The sequence below is a fragment of the Eptatretus burgeri genome, chromosome 2, assembly GCF_056783735.1.
Source record: "Eptatretus burgeri isolate ZD-2024b chromosome 2, Ebu_testis_v1, whole genome shotgun sequence".
In the NCBI taxonomy this organism is placed as follows: domain Eukaryota; kingdom Metazoa; phylum Chordata; class Myxini; order Myxiniformes; family Myxinidae; genus Eptatretus; species Eptatretus burgeri.
In genome coordinates this window covers 63944140-63958714 of record NC_140962.1, presented here as the reverse complement: position 1 = coordinate 63958714, position 14575 = coordinate 63944140, and the positions used below count along the sequence as shown (strand labels likewise).

The 14575-nt window shown below is 42.3% G+C and overlaps 1 protein-coding gene across 2 annotated transcripts in view; it reads left to right on the top strand.

Annotated features, from left to right (window-relative positions):
* The window catches only part of BRF1 (BRF1 general transcription factor IIIB subunit), a 91872-nt gene that overhangs the window by 63693 nt on the left and 13604 nt on the right, over positions 1-14575 (top strand). For both annotated transcript variants that reach the window (XM_085869545.1, XM_085869544.1), the window contains exons 14-15: positions 6588-6643; positions 13407-13648. In XM_085869545.1, coding sequence (XP_085725671.1) covers positions 6588-6643; positions 13407-13648 — 298 coding nt within the window. The remainder of the gene's footprint in view (positions 1-6587; positions 6644-13406; positions 13649-14575) is intronic.

Below are 14575 nucleotides of genomic sequence, written 5' to 3'. Positions count from 1 at the left end.
CCGCGTGTCCACGGGTAGGAGACATCTTTTCACCATTGTTCGAAGTTCTTCGCGGCTAATTTTTTATGGGGCTTTTTCAACAATGAGCTATAGCTTGTTTTTACGATTTAGGTCTATTCATAACGGGTTGGACAAATGCACAATGAACTAATAATGTGCATAGAGTGCACATTATTAGTGCACAAACTAATAATGTGCATAGGCTGCCACTCAACGATTTAAATCGCTCAAACCCCACTGTTGAAAGTAGACGCTTGCGCTCAACAATTGGATTTTTTTTACACTCAACGACTTTTAAACGGTACCACTCAGCTATTTTCATTGTTTACAATGAACGATTTAAATTGCTGTCACTCGCCTTTGTTTTTTGACGCTGGCGCTCGGAAATTTTAATCGTTTCTATTGAACGTGCTAAATCGCTCAAACCCCACTATTGAAAGTAGATGCTTGCGCTCAACAATTGGATTTTTTTACACTCAACGACTTTTAAACGGTACCACTCAGCTATTTTCATTGTTTACAATGAACGATTTAAATTGCTGTCACTCGTCTTTGTTTTTTGACGCTGGGGTTTGGAAATTTGAAGCGTTTCTTCTGAACGTGTTAAAACGCTCAAACTCGACTATTTTAAATAGACGCTGCCGATGGACAATTGGAATCATAGCCAAGCTAGACATCGAAGTGTGAACATCCTCGTCATGCCAAAGAAAAGTTTGAAGAATGCTGCAAATAAGTGTCCTGGCCATGGCCGTGGATGCTGACGCAAGGACGATCCATTATACCAACGTCTTTCAGCCTATGAGTAACTTAAAAGTAACGTCTGTCGATGTGTGGCAACGATCGCGTAATGTGCCAACAACACGTTAATCATAGGTTAGAAATAAGTTTCGGGTACGCTAAACATTACCTCGGCTTGTCTCAACTTATGATTAACTTACAAGTAGCATGTGTTGACGTCTGTCAACGATCGCAGACCATGCATACAACTTGTGGCCAGCGTAGCGGAACGTGTGAGTCATACGCCGGCATACGTCGTGAAATTTCAAGCATGAAAAAATTTGAGGACAACCAAAAAGTACAACGTTTCAAGCCAACGTACAACGATGTATGGCAGTGTTTTTCAGCGTGCTCTCAATGTTATCAAAACTTACCCATAACGTATTCAACGTGTGCCAGCGTTTTAGAAAAAAAATTCAAAAATCGGCATACGTTGGCTAAAACGTCAAGGTGTGACCAGGCTTTTAGAATTAAAATGGTTTATTAGAAGGAATATGGGAGGGGAGAGAAGATGCTAATAATAAACTGGAATGGTGCTCGGTCGAGCGCATGCCTCTGCAAGGCTGAACAGGTCAGGTTAGGTATGGGAGCATGCACCGCAGCAGCATGTCGCAGTGTCCACTTTCCGCCGGTACTCCAGGTGCCTCTGTCTGGCCATCCCCCAGGCAGATGCCAGGCCCATCCCCATCTCCGTGAGATGCTGATCAACCTGTTGCAACCACGAGGCACGTGGTCGGCCCAGTGGCCTCCTCCACATACAGTTGTAGCTGACGCTTACGGACTAGGCAGGCAACAAATCTCATTTGAGTCTCAGCAACCGCTCGTTGGACACAAAGTCTGATCAGCGATAGCCAAGGATTCTCCAAAGAGACCTTGTACCAAAGGAGTTAAGTCTCCAACTCATATCTCTGGACAGAGTCCAAGTCTCACATCTGTAGAGCAAGGCTGGAAGTAGTACGGACCTGAAGATTTGGACTTTTGTCGTCTTGCACAGGTGCCGACAGTGCCACACCCCATGATCCTGTGAATCCATGACTCCCGAGGCCTGACCCAGATGTCTATTGACTTCTGGCGCACATCCATAAGAGACATGAATATCACTGCCAAGGTCAGTGAATCTCTCCCTGACGTCAACAGACTCGCCACAAAAAGGTATAGACAAGATAGCAGCATCCAAGATGTCATTGAAAGTCTGGATCTTAGTTTTGACCCAGGAAACCCCAAATCCCACCAGCTCCGATTCCTCATTCAGCGCAATGAAGGCCCCCCAAAAGGATATCCAGAATCCTCACAAAAATGATGGCATCATCTGCGAAATTAAGTTCAGAGATCTTGACATTCCCAAATAATGCACCGTAGCTTGATCTCTCCGACATCCTCCCCAGAATCCAGTCCATGCAAGTGCTGAAAAGTATGGGGGCCAACACACACCCCTGATGAACTCTGGTAACAATGGGAAGTAAGTCAGAGATGGAACCACCACATTTCACAGCACTCTCAATTCCAGAGTATAGGTCAGACATCAGATTGATCAGTTTTGGTGTCACCCCACGAAGACCAAGAATCCTCCAGAGGGCATCCTGATTCGCTTTACAGAGATCAACATAAGCTGCAAACAGCCCCTGCTGAAACTCTTGTGTTTGTTCGGTGAGGACCCGAAGAGCAAGGATACGGTCAATCGTTGACCTCTTTTGTGTAAAGACTGACTGCTTTGGGTGCTGATGCTCAAGCAGATGGTGGCAAACCCCATCAAGAATTATCCGAGCAAAGATGTTGCCCGGCACTGAGAGCAGCGTCACCCCTCAGGAATTGTTGCAATCCTGGCGATCACCCTTCCCTTTCCAAAGAGGGACAACCAGGCCCCCCTTCCAGTCAGTTGGGATGATGCCTTTGTTCCAAGCAGAGCACAGAACTGCTGCAACGACAAGAGTACAGTATTTCCACCAGCCTTGAGAAGTTCAGCATGTATGCCACAAATCCCGGAAGCTTAACCCCATTTCAACCGGATAACCGCAGCCTGTGTTTCCAAAAAAGAAGGTGAATCACAGTTGATGGGATGGTCAGCAACAGGGATAGTAACACTACTGACATCCAACACAATAGCTGGTGGGTCAGCCTGGTTCAGCCGCTCAAATTAACCAGCCCAGCAAGCCTTCACTTCAAACTCCTTTGTCAAGAGCCCACCAACCTCTGCTCTCACTGCAGTTCACTGAGGGACAGGCCTGGAGGAATGCAATACATGAATTCCTCTGTAAGCAGGATGAGAATCACTTTACCATCGGTGATGCTCTACCCTCTCACAAATTTTTCACACATAAGCCTCCTTGTCCACCCTTGGTGCATGTAAGGTTTTACACCTTAACTCCCTGAACAGCTCAGTGCTGCCATTAAACCTGGCCCTGTGACTGTTCAATGGCATCCAGTGTGCCTTGAGAGAGAAAATTTTTCTTCGCCCAATGGTGAGTTACAAAACATCCACCAACAACATCAAGGATGGTAGTCTTCAAGGCATTCCACAACTCTTCAGGATTCCCCAAAGCAACCAGACCCCCCAAATCCCCACTCAGCCTATTCACAAGCTCCTCAGCAACCCTCTCATCCTTGATCTTGCCAACGTCCAGCCTAGGCTGGGATGGTGCTATTCCCCTGGATTTAAGCTGCAACAGAGTTGTAAAACAAGCCTTTGGTCGGTATTGAGGAACTGAGCACTCTGGTATACCCTGCAGTTCTGGATCATCATCCATGACCATCAATGAGCACATTGTCAATCTTGCCACAACACCAGTGTTGGAATACCAAGTCCAGCGATGACCCTGTGGGCACTGAAACCATGAACCAGCCACCGTAAGTCCATGACTACTTGCAAAGTCAAGGAACTTAGTGCTATTCTGGTTCACAGTTCCAGACCCATGGGGACCAACACATGTCTTAATAACCATCCCTATCAGTTCCAGTCGATGCATTGAAGTCCCCCAAGACTAGAAGAGTATCTCACCTGAGGCACTGATCAACCACAGAGTCGTGTGTGATATAGAATGCGTCCTTCACAGTGAGATCACGAGCCTCAGTCGGAGCATACACAGAGACCAGGGAAACGACACCCAAGGAGTGACAAATCCTTCGTCTCATAATACGCTCGTTGACCAGTGTTTCCTCAATTGTCATTGGAATCAGCTTATTGGACACAGCTACAGCAACTCCTTGGGCATGGTAACCATCAGAGTGACCAGACCAATAGTAGGTGTAACCAACCGTCACAATCTCACCACCATCTGATCTCCGAACCTCAGAGGGTGTTGCAGTAGCGATGTTCAAACGCTGGAGCTCAGATGATAAGACATGTGATCATCCTCTCTTCGGGATAGGACATTCCAGGTACACACCCGAAGGGACCGCCATCTGGTGGATGACACCTCAGCCCCACTTTGCCACACACCACCGCAATCTGACCCAGGGACTTTACCCTGTGCGTTTTCCTCTGATAAACCGTCCTCACTCGGAAACCTGATGGGGAAGACAGTTTAGTCGTCGACAATCCGACTATGAAACGGGTTAGTGGAGGTTTACATGGTCCTTGTCGCCAGTCCGCAGATCTAATCTGGCCTGAGCTGAAAAAAAAATACCAGTTTGATATTTGTATTCCACTGATAGGCTGGATCTAGATCAGGACCTTAACCAAAATCAAATCGCGTTCGTCTTGTCACCTTCCCAACTCATCCACCAAGTTTTGTCATAACTTGTCCACAACTTTTTGAGAGATCGTGTATATTCATCGTTTTTAGCCCCTCTCTCAATGGTGAAGAATCACTTTAAAAAAAATGAAAAAAAATTCTCGTATCTGCATCTGGATTCTGATCTTCACCAAAATGTAATCTTTTCTTTCTTGTCATACACCCAACCTGTCCACTAAATTTTGTCTGAGTCCATCTACAAATTTTTGAGATAAGCAGACAGATAAACATATAGGGGTGAAAACATAACTTCCGCCTACCTTTGGTGGTGGAGTTAATAACCTGAAGATACCAGGCACTTAAAGGACAAACGAATAGGGAGGCACACACACTTATCTGCAATGAAAATGAATAAAGCCTCACCACCTAATTGCACTGATTACTGGACTTGCACATGAAATATTGGGGCAGGTGAGGGCTTGAAGCAGGTACAAATGCTGTTGATATGCAGGCCAATGTGACTGATGAAGTGCAGCTCGTAGCGTAAGTGGAGAGATTGAATGGTGACAGAGCAATGGTGATGAGAGAGAGAGAGAGAGAGAGAGAGAGAGAGAGAGAGAGAGAGAGAGAGAGAGAGAGAGAGAGAGAGAGAGAGAGATATATATATATATATATATATATATATATATATATATATATATATATATATATATATATATATATATATATATATATATATATATATATATATATATATATATATATATATATATATATATATATATATATATATATATATATATATATATATATATATATATATATATATATATATATATATATAGAGATATATATATATATATATAGAGAGAGATATATATATAGAGAGAAATATATATAGAGAGAGATATATATAGAGAGAGATATATATAGAGAGAGATATATATAGAGAGAGATATATATAGAGAGAGATATATATAGAGAGAGATATATATAGAGAGAGATATATATAGAGAGAGATTAGAGTGATGTTGCTCTCTTGAAGTTCAACGTCCAACTGATGGTCCTTGTCTACTCTGGGACCACCTTTGTTGGTGGAGGGTCCCATCATTGGCTGCTGTCTCTATGGTTATGCCAACTTCCGGGGCGTACCATCAGTGCAAAAAGTCTTCGGCCCCTTTGCAGAGTTATATAATCTATCTTGTCGCCATGGCCTGCAATCCACTGGTCAAACAGTTTGTGGTGATGTCACTTCTAAAGTGCACTGTGCTATCTGTGCCTTTTGTACCCACAAGTCCTCACCTATTCAGAAGGATTTACAGAACACCATCTTACTCTATCTGCTTTATAATGGATGCTCACTGCCTCCTCAATGCATGTTTTACAAGACAACTTACCTCTGGACAAATAGCTATTACAAGGGTCAAGGAGGAAATCAAACCTACACGATCACACGGATGAAGCTATTCTTAATACAATCTATGAGACCTCCACCTCTTCCCATGTAATAATTTATTGCATGAAAAATTGTGCGTTTCTTTACACCTTTTCTCCCCTTCATCACCCATCCCTTTGGTTGCAACCTTAACTCCCACTTTCCGTCATCGTCGTCCTCGTCCACAACAATCCATCCATACTTGATGTGTAAGACTGACAACAAACACCCATGTGTCCATCCATCCATCAAGACCATACTCTGTACATAGCGTCGGTGCTGCCAAAGCAGTCTCCTGGGCTATTGGGCACAAACCTGGATGGGTCGCCACTCTGACGTAGAATACTCGAATGGCTCAATCATTCCATCAAGTTGGTACTCATTTTGCCGACCCTGGAAGGATGACCGGCTGAGTCAACCCCACTAGGTATTGATTCAACAGCCGATCGGGATTTGAACTCATGACACCTAGGATCCCAAGCCCAGACAACAAACAGCACACCTGAATTGCCCCATGTCTTTTGTACTCAAAAAAAATATATATATATATATATATATATATATATATATATATATATATATATATATATATATATATATATATATATATATATATATACACATATATTGTGTCTGTGTGAGATATAACATTTCCTTATGTTGTATATTTTCCTCCAATGTTTACTGCACATTTCTCTTTTTAGAAAAAGCAGAGAGAGAGGCAAAGGAGAAGGAGATGGGAATTTATAAAGAAAAAAAGGTAACATGGCTTCTTCTTGATGGTCGGGTGACCTTAATATACTATGTCTCACTGCTTAAAACCTGATGTAGGGTTAAAACATGTGTCAATTTTGTTTGAGAATCATTTCAAAAGGTGAAGTTTTATTTTGATGCAACAAACAGGAATTGTATTAGTTTTATCTTTATGCGACAAAAAGGTAGTTCTGATTTTCTTTAATTCATTGCCTGTTCAGTGGGGCATGACCAAGGCTGGCTTCATCTCATGTTTCCCAGCAGGTGTCCCGTTTTCTAAAATTCTCTCTGATAAACAGCACAGCTCCCAAGGAATTATTTTACCGTAACTTACTTATTAATTCTGCTGCAAATAATCGATGTGCTATGCCTCTCTCTTTCTTCTTTTCCTCTGAGATAATTCTCCTTTATTTTCCTTGTGCTTTTCTGTATTCATCTTCGGTAAGTGCTTCTATGTCATCTTTTTGGGAACATCTGTCCATACTGCATATACAAAAGTTTGGAGGAAGAAGGGTTGAGTAAAATGAAGGGAAAGTGGAAGGATATTGGGGGAAAAAGTTGGTATCGGAAAGTTTGGGGTGGTGGTGAAGGGAACCTGTGGACAGAAATAAGCATTGCAGAGGCGAGAGGAGAGGAAAGGGGAAGGAGAGGGAAACGTGGAATTTATGGTCATGTCAATTGGCTTTTGGTCGTATAATCATCTACACTACGTGGCAAAAAGTATGTGGACACCTGCTCGTCCAACATTTCGTTCCAAAATCATGGGCATTAATCTGGAGTTGCCCCCCCCCCCTTGCTGCTATAACAGCCTCCACTCTTCTGGGAAAGCATTCCACTCGATATTGGAACATTGCTGTGGGGATTTGCTTCCATTCAGGCACAAGAGCATTCGTGTGGCCGGGCACTGATTTTGGGCAATGAGGCCTGGCTTGCAGTCGGTGTTCCAATTCATCCCAAAGGTGTTCGATGGGGTTGAGGTCAGGGCTCTGTGAAGGCCAGTCAAGCTCTTCCACACTGATCTCGACTAACCATTTCTGTACGGATCTGGCTTTGTGCACGGGGGCATTGTTATGCTGAAACAGGAAAGGGCTTTCCCCAAACTGTTGCCACATAGTTGGAAGCACAGAATCGTCTGGAATGTCATTGCATACTGTAGCGTTAAGATTTCCCTTCACTGGAACGAAGAAGCCGAGCCCGAACCATGAAAAACAGCCCTATACCATTATTCCTACTCCGCCAAACTTTACAGTTGGTACTATGCATTTGGGCAGGTAGCGTTCTCCTGGCATCCGCCAAACCCAGATTTGTGCGTTGGACTGCCAGATGGTGAAACGTGATTCATTGCTCCAGAGAACGTGTTTCCACTGCTCCAGAATCCATGGCGGTGAGCTTTACACCACTCCAGCATTGCACATGGTGATCTTAGTCTTGTACGTAGCTGCTCGGCCATGGAATCCCAAAAGTATTAAGATGGGGTTAATCGTCGTTTCTCCTCGGAAGAACCGGAACTCGGGCCACCACTCGAAATTAACTTCATGGAGCGGTGGGTTGCTTAACAACCACGAACGCCAATCAGTTATCCACGAGTTCCAGTGTCCAACACGTAATTTTCTGTTTATCTGGAGGTCACATGGAATCCTGACCAGGGAACGCGCCCTCTGCGATGCACCAATCTTATCTTGATTCGATCTCAAGTAATGCGGCCGAGTGTTTAACGCTGGTGCATGCCGACTACGACAGGCTAATTAGTTTGGGAATTATAATCTCCCAGTCCAATTAGGTTCGGACATTGCTGGATCAATCGAAGGAAATGACAATCACGGACAGGTTGAAATGTCAACGAGGAATTTATTATTTAGAAAAATTAATAAACCGAAGAACTTTTTATTTCCTTGTTGATTAAATGGATGAATTCAAATCAAATGTTCAATGAACAAAATAATCTCAAACAAATAGAGAATTCAACAAGCATTTATAGAAAAATGGACAAAGAGCAGATGCATATCACTATGCCTTACTTAGCAATTAAACACGAGACATGGGTACTCATCAGACCATTCAGGGGGAAAAGAAATCTGGTCTCAGCTTACCAAGGCAGAAGTTGTGTGTCTTCTGAAATAACCCAAAATGTGTGAGCGTGCCATGGTCTACCTCTCTAAATGAGCTCTCCACAGCCTGGCTCATTTCTGCTTCCGCTCCAACCATCAGGAGCTGTTGCCAGCTGTCACGAACCATCAACAGGATCTCTCACCAACTCTTAACAGGGCAGTCTTGCTATCCTTTTATAGGCGACCAGTGTGGGCAGAGCCTGAAGCACAACTGCAGCCAAATCCAGCTTGCGTATTGGCGCATCGCTCCACGAGACCTCCAGCCATCCGTTTTCACGGTCATTCTCTGCTGACCATCGAACGAGATGCAACTCCCAATTAACACAGGCCTGGCTTATGACGCCATGTTCGGGATGCTGGACGAATGCCAGAAATCAGCCATTTGCTGGAACAATCGAGCAGAAACATGAAGCGCCCACAGAATGCCAACGGGCAATTATCACCTCTTTGTTCAGCCCGATACGAAGAAGAGCTGGTTCACATCTATAGAGCTGCTGAACGGGGTGTCAATCACCGATGAAAAAAGGTGGGTCCTGAGGTAAATGATCGCCAGAATGAACTATCCAGGAAAATCTTCCAGTGTGATTAATGACTCAAATGTCCTGGAAGTCCAATGTGAAAATGATATCCAAAATACAATGTGTAAATAAATCGTGTATTTCCAAGCCAATGTGTCTTGATGGAAAGGGGATAGAATGAGTCGACGTTGGGCTAACTGTTATCTCTCGTGCGCACGGACGGTGAAAATCGCTCATGCAGAAATGAAAACGAACATAAAATCATACGTCATGAACGTGTCATAAAGAGGAAAAGGCTATCCCATCAGAACGAAAGGGAACCTGTTCTCCATCCTTCAACACATCAAAGAGTTAGAATCCCACCAGGCAAGGGGATGGGTCTATTCTGTACATGCATTTATGGAAATAACTGTCTGAGGACCTGAATGTTGTATGCTTTACTCGGATCCGATTCTGAAATCCACAACAAATCGGCGTCCAACAAATCTGAAATCTGAAATCCACAACAATGTATGTATATATATATATATATATATATATATATATATATATATATATATATATATATATATATATATATATATATATATATATATATATATATATATATATATATATACATATGAAGACCACAAGGGGAAAACCAGAGATGTCACTTTTTATAAATTTCAGGGTTATTGCACCTGCCAATAGTTGGCAACATAAGGTTTCCTCTCACAATATTACTTTCACAAATAACCAGGGGTGTCACATAATTTATATGGTATAAAGTTTAGCCGTGCAATGAAAAAACAAGTGTTGTCAAAGCTGAACAAGTAGAAACCCAGAGTTCTCAGTACTTTACTCCTCGTTATCTCCCTTTCATTCATGTTAACTGTTCCACCATAATATTCAGAGTTGAGAAACTAAGTTATTAAAGGTTGTAAAACTATCACAGCATAAACTCTGAGCACTACAATGGCCTATTTGGTTATATCATGGGCTCCGTAGTTGGTGCATATCGTGGTTCAAGCCTGGTCAAACCTTTATTGTGACTTTTATGGGACCCACGCTGTGGCTTAATGGTTAGCGTGTCTGAGTACCCATCCTCATTCGATGTACCCACCGCCCAATCAACCTGCTTAGGTATATGAGGGAGTCACATCAGGTGACTTCGGCTATCGCGGGGGTGGTTTATCCTTGGTTTCCTCCTGGTTTTCCATCATATTAAGTAGTACGGAGTAAGAAATGGAGAATCCGTCATCATATAAGCGAAATACCCTTGAGTGTGGCGTTGAACACCAATCAAACAAAAAAAACAATAACCGTTTAATGTTGAAAAAAATAATCTGTGATCACCGAAGTCATGTAATGTATGCTAATAACCAACAAGCATGAATTTGCTACACATCCTGGGTTAAAATTGCATGGCAATTATTAAACAAGGGAATAACCAGTGATGTCAGTTTGCAACATTGATTTGTTCTTTGCTCTTAAATTAAATAACACAGAAGCTTGGCAAATTGTACATGCTTAATTTGATCGGCCAATGATCACTCTTCCTTTTACTGGAAAAGAAATCTATATGACAGTTATTAAACAGTCCACCAAAGTCTTGAAACTTTGTTTTTCAGTTTCTTCAAAATTGCCTTATCCTGACATCTCTGGTTTTCCCCTTGTGGTCTTCATATGTGTGTATATATATATATATATATATATATATATATATATATATATATATATATATATATATATATATATATATATATATATATATATATATATATATATATATATGTATACACCTATGACTTGCCTACTTTTTGCGAAGGACATCATGGAATCTTTAACGTCCAGAAACGAATGTTAGCAAACAGGTTACTCAGTTCAACATTCATCTGACGGACTGCACAGTCGGCTCTATAATTTATCACATGGTTACCGCCTTCTGAGTGTGCCCTGTGGTTGGTCACAACCCTTCAGCAGGTGACGTATGTTTTCTCCCGGATGTGTGTAAAATCTTACATTTACATTTGTGATTAAAGGCTTTGGCATGTTTATTTCTATGAAAAAAAGTGTTAATATCATCAAAGATCTTTTGCTTTATTTTTGAAATACACTGTGCTAATCTAGGTTTTGGTTTTATTTGTAAATAACCTTCACGATATTTTTGTTAGCAAATGTGTAATCCGTTATATTTCGGTTGTGTATTTCTGTATTCGATAAAAATTCGCTCAGTTGAGTCGTGAAAAGATGTGCAACACATGCAGTTTGCAGTTCAAGCAGAAAGTTGCACCCAGGGGACACAATTGATATGCAATCGTTGTTTTGTTAAAACAAACAAACAAACAAAAAACAAGGCAAAACTGGGGGAAAAATTGTTTGTGAGATCGTTTATAAATGGTTTCGACTGATGCTTGGTGTCTTGAGTTTTTGTCCTTCAAATGATTTGCTCTTAAATTAAATAACTCAAACCTTTAATGAAGCTCGCTGGTTCATTTCCTTTTTCTACAGGCTGTTTACTGTTTATTATACGATTTGATTGTCTCTTTTTTGAGATATTTTTGAAATAAAATCTGTCCTGTTTCTTGTTAACATTTTTGTTGCAGGCTACCAGGTGAATGGACATTCTCCATTGCTTTTGGGACAAGCTAATGCAGTGCCCCACAATTAATAGCTGAGCCAGAACATATATTGTTATACTACTGGCATGGACCCTCGGAACATTTGTGCAATGTAAAATGTGACTTCAAGTTCTCGACTCTCCCCTTCCCCCTCACAAACCCCAAATCGTCAACCTCTGCCTCCCAGCCCCAAGTCCTCAGCCTCCCCCTACCAACCCTACGGCGTAAATCCTCTCCCCACTTCAGGCCTTCAAACTCCCTCCCCACCGCAACTCCTCAACAATTCTTTCTATAATGATGTCCTTTACCCACCACACCTGAGGAAGGTATTGTGATTATTCTGCGAAAACCATCACTCCCCAAGGCAATGGCACACAACATATATAGCGGTTCCCGAGATAAGTTATTTCATTAATATTCATTCCAGATCGTCCTTCCCCTTGTAGTGAATCTATGGTGTGGTAGTCATATGCGTTGTGTGGGCTTTAGGTTGGTTTTTCTGCCCCTTCTTTACCGATCTTGCTTAGCTGCACATGCGAACATCGCCTTCATGCATGCAGGCACACCAAAGACCAGACAAACAGGCAGTTCATTTGCATATGCATGCCAAAACCATTCCAATCGTGCACCATAACTCAACGGGCATTTCACTACGACCTTCACCATACTTGAATCTCCAATGCTGCAACATTGAAACGACATCCAAATGCCTTTATTATAACCACCATACCATTGTAACATTACCCAAGCTCGCTTTACATTTGCTATTGCCACCACAACCATGATGCCACCACCACGAACTACCACTCCATAGGCTCACTGCTACACTGCCGCTACCTGCCGTAGCATCAGTGCAGCGACTTGATTAGCAACCGGCTGAGCTGCGGAGTTATTCGCAGCTGGTGGCCTCAGGACCTGGTGTTTGGGAGGAACTTGAGTGCCTCCCCCTCGTGGCGAGGCTAAAACCTCTGCCAACAAGACTGGGCCCTTCCGGACGTCTGATGTTTTGATTTCATAGTGGTATTTATCTGGGACCGAAAGAGTGTCCTTATTTCCCCAGCTCCACTGTTCTTTTGTCTTGTTTTTTTTTTTAACTGCATTTTCTTAATGCAGATGTACCAGTTTGAATTTGGGATGATAAATGAACATTTATTGGTGATGTGATATCCAGTACATGATACATATTTGTCAAAGCACAGTATTGTGTAATGCACAGCAGGTTTGAATTTCTTCCCATTATTTTGCTCACTTCTTATCTTTGTGAAGTCCTTGTGGTGGATGCAGGATTTAGAAGGGCTTACTAGAACAAGTGTGAGTTCACTAACTATAGTTAACTGCTTAATTTTAATCCGCCGTCGGGGTTGGTTTTTTTTAATGCAATTCTCGAAGCACGTTTTATTTATTTTTTTTCCATTTTCTGATGTAGGTAGTTGGAATTTGAAAAATCGCTCAATAATGCTCCTGAGATAGTAGATTGCCGTGTGCCATTTTAAGGCTAACTTCCCCCTCTACCTCACCCTGTTCCCCCAACTTAACCTCAGAACAAACGGGAAAGGAGAAAACGTGAAGCTATCAGGGCCAGCACTCCCGGTGAGGCCATTGAGAAGATGCTTGCCAAAAAGAAGATATCGAGTAAAATAAACTATGAGGTGCTGAAGGGCCTGAACGGAAAGGGGGATGACACGAGACCAGCAACACCCCAAAGGGAGGGTGGGGATCGGCCTGAAGAAACAACAACTGCATTGTCCAGAACAAGGCCACAAGCTCCACTTTCACACAAAAGGTTTGTGTTTTATATCAGAGTGGGGAAGTAATTACAATCGATTGTCACACCACCATCCCATCACCATCGTTTGTGGTAACAAATGTTTAAATTTGTGTTGCTCTTATTTTGCATGATGTTAAATTTGCTCACAGTTACTGTTGTATTATAAACACGCCTCGGTACAATTGCTGTAACTTTGGGTCGTCACAGCAATTGTGTTTACTGAAGAAATGGTGCCGTAAACCGTATGTGTGTGTGTCCGTCCATCCGTCTGTCCTCCATAACTTCAAAATCATGAAACATTGGGGCCCCAAACGTTGCATGCATACTAAGGGAACTGTGCATGAATGAAAATTGGGTGTTTGGGGAAATTTAAACAACCCCTTTTGAAGATAATAATTAACAGCTTGCCTCCATGAAAGGATTGTCCTTGGTCAGCCCCAATTTGCCTCGCAGTGGTCTTAATTCGGCCGAATTAAATGTGCCTTGCCTTGGAAGCTCGATCTACCCTTACAGACTAATTAAAGAGCAGGTTTTGGGTCGCTGATGACTTCGCGTGATTCGAAGGTTGTAATCACATTAATAATCGTTGGGAAATTATTTTCTTACATTTGAAACTCAAAATATGCAAAAATTAACTTTTCCGTCAAAACTTTTGTCAGTGATCGAAAAACAGACCGGAATTTACCGAAGATGCTATGACGTCACGTTCTCTGAAAACTTCATGAACATTCGGACACAGCGTGTGAACAATGGCAAGATGCGAATCAGAGAGTGATTTCCACGGTGATGAAATTGAGTGTTTTCATTCCGATATTGCCGAGGACGAGTCCAACGATGTTGGGAATTTATTCTATGGAGTTTCTGGCCCTGAGTCACATAAATTTGAGCCACTTGCAAGTGCCAGAAAACAGCCTATTTCGTGTAAAGTGGCAGGACTGACTG